This window comes from Acyrthosiphon pisum, chromosome A2, assembly GCF_005508785.2.
Source record: "Acyrthosiphon pisum isolate AL4f chromosome A2, pea_aphid_22Mar2018_4r6ur, whole genome shotgun sequence".
Taxonomy (NCBI): Eukaryota; Metazoa; Arthropoda; class Insecta; order Hemiptera; family Aphididae; genus Acyrthosiphon; species Acyrthosiphon pisum.
In genome coordinates this window covers 12,712,115-12,714,780 of record NC_042495.1, presented here as the reverse complement: position 1 = coordinate 12,714,780, position 2,666 = coordinate 12,712,115, and the positions used below count along the sequence as shown (strand labels likewise).

At 25.1% G+C, this 2,666-nt stretch overlaps 1 protein-coding gene across 1 annotated transcript in view; it reads right to left on the bottom strand.

The window, feature by feature from the left end:
• Window positions 1–60: 60 nt before the first annotated feature.
• Window positions 61–2,666, bottom strand: part of LOC100570380 (alpha-tubulin N-acetyltransferase-like) — a 7,924-nt gene continuing 5,318 nt past the window's right edge. The window contains exons 2-5 of the mRNA XM_029489146.1: window positions 2,606–2,663; window positions 1,995–2,166; window positions 205–349; window positions 61–98 (exon numbers count right to left, since the gene is read on the bottom strand). Coding sequence (XP_029345006.1) covers window positions 61–98; window positions 205–349; window positions 1,995–2,166; window positions 2,606–2,663 — 413 coding nt within the window. The remainder of the gene's footprint in view (window positions 99–204; window positions 350–1,994; window positions 2,167–2,605; window positions 2,664–2,666) is intronic.

The window sequence follows — 2,666 nt, the reverse complement described above, 5'->3', positions numbered from 1 at the left end:
TTTTTTTAAAACTGTACAAATATACGTCATTTAAAAATATGTAAGATTATAGTAGGTATTTTACCCGTTTCCGCCATCGTTATGATTCCTTTCGTTGACTATGGACACAATTTTTTATTTCATTAATATTTTTTTTCCATTCGGTAAATTTGAAAAAATTGTTTATTATAAATGTATATTATATATAATAAGTTGAATTCTCACATGCATCATCGAAAAACTCCTCATAGACTATGAAATAGTTTCCCTGGTTAACTATTTTGGACAATTGAAAATGTTTCCACATAAACTCCAATAGATTTTTAGTTGGATTTTCTATAGCCAAATTTTTGGCGCATAAATGCATATCCTATTGAAAAATATAAAATGAAAATTTTAGTTTTTTGAATTCAAAAAACTATTTTATATAAATATAAATATGGTTCTTGTTTGTTATTGCTCCATATCACCATCAATGTAATATATTTATCGTTTTAGCTGAATCTATAATTTGGTAAGACCGTTTTTTTTTGACCAAAAACATACCCTTACTTTTTCGGCTGATTCACTTTTTGGTCAAAACAAAAAGTTCAATAATAATTAATATTATATACATTAGGTCTTTATGTTATACTTATAGAAAATTATTAAATTTAATATTTTATACCTAAGTTTTATATTAAAATATATAAATAAATAATAATAATATAAAGTTGCTGTTAACAATTTATTATTAAATATAATAGTAATAGGATGTATAATATATTAAATAATAAAATTATATATAATATTTGTAAAATTATTGCAAATATAATTTTGAAAATTATTAATAGTATAAGTTGCATAATAAAATTTGTAAAATGTTTAAATAAAATATTATAATAGTTATAATATAGGTTTATAATAATAAATAACTATTGACAAATTCTAACTTATACATTTAATAATTTTCAAAATTATATTTGATTTTAATTTTTAATATATTATAGGTCAGTGGCGTGCCGAACTGACAAGCAGACCTGAGGCAAACTATACAATTTGATCTCTTCCCCACCACCAACAGTTTTTTCACTAATTTTTTTTATTATTCAAAATAATAAATATTATTAAGTTTTTTTAGGTACAAGTTGCACATCTATACTAACACAACCACCCACCCACCCAAATTTTCCTTGAGGCAATTGCCTCAAAAAATGACTGTTCGGCACGCCACTGTTATAGGTACACATAATACTATTATATTATTTATTTATATATTTTTTATACAACTTAGGTGTAATATATTTTTAATAATTTTCTAAAAGTATAACATAAGCCATAAAGACCAGAAGTATATAATATTAATTATTATTGATTTTTTTGTTTTGACCGAAAAATGAATCGGCCGAAAAGGGAAGGGTATGATTTTGGTTGAAAACCGGCGATGCCCCTATAATTTTATCTGATTGTCGGAGTGCCTACAAAAAGTTACAACAAGCTGGATTCAAACATTACATTAACCGATAACGGTTTCCTTATTATTATTTTATAAATTTTGTTGATGCAGCCAAGGGTTACACTCAAAACATTTCAGAGGTTTCGTTATTCTATAACTTAAATGAGAGGATAAAAAAGTGTCGTGAAACCACTACATATTATTTTTTGGAAACTTATTTGGGGGAATTTGTGTTTATAAGACAACTTATTGGACAAAATACATTTGAAACTATTCTAAAAGATATATATTTTATAACTATATATAATATTTTATTAAGTTTTTTTTAAATAGAATAATTATAATAATTTTTATTTTTATTCAATACAATTATATACTTTTAGTATTATTATATAAAAATTGAAACTATACGTCTTTATATTAACTAATAACACATTAAAAAAACAAACATTTATTATTAATTGTTGTTTTAAACTAAATAATGATGAGCTCATGACTGTGGTAATCTAGTGGCGGAGCAATAACAAATAAGAACTAAAATGATTTAACATAATTTACAAAAATATGTCATTGTAGTTACCTGTAGCATGTAATCGATCAGATATTTTCCATAACCTTTATGCTGTCTAGATTCGTGGACGTAGAAATCCATCAAACAGTAGACCATTGTTTCTTTACATGATCCTACAGCTTTGTTGTAGAGACATAATTTTTTCCATCCCGTCTTTAAAATGCCAACAACAACAAAATTCCTTGACAACAAATGCAATTGTTACAATAAAAATATACTATAATACAATGTAAAATGTGTTATTTTATTTATGCACTGTTATGCACTTACAAATTCCTGAATATGAACCTTTACTATATTCACCAATCTAACTTCTAAGTTTTCACAAACTAACTTATATTCTACTTAGCTAGTTTTTATATTTAAGTACCTAACTTAATTTTAACTAATGGAAAAACAAATTTTTAAAATTAAACTTCAGCAGTTGGCAAGCAAAATCTTCTAATTGTACTCATTTAAATTAAAACTGTTGTAAATACGTAATACTACACAGACAACTTATTGAGTGGGTAATTATAAAGGTTTAAAATGTAGTGCAACCTACTTGCACCCTTTGCGAAAAAGGACTGGACACACTATGACCAAGATATATTTAATTAGATATAACATAGGTATCTTACGCTGAAGTATTGTGTTCGATCATCATGTAAAGGACGTGATCGGAATTTATGAGCAATTCTG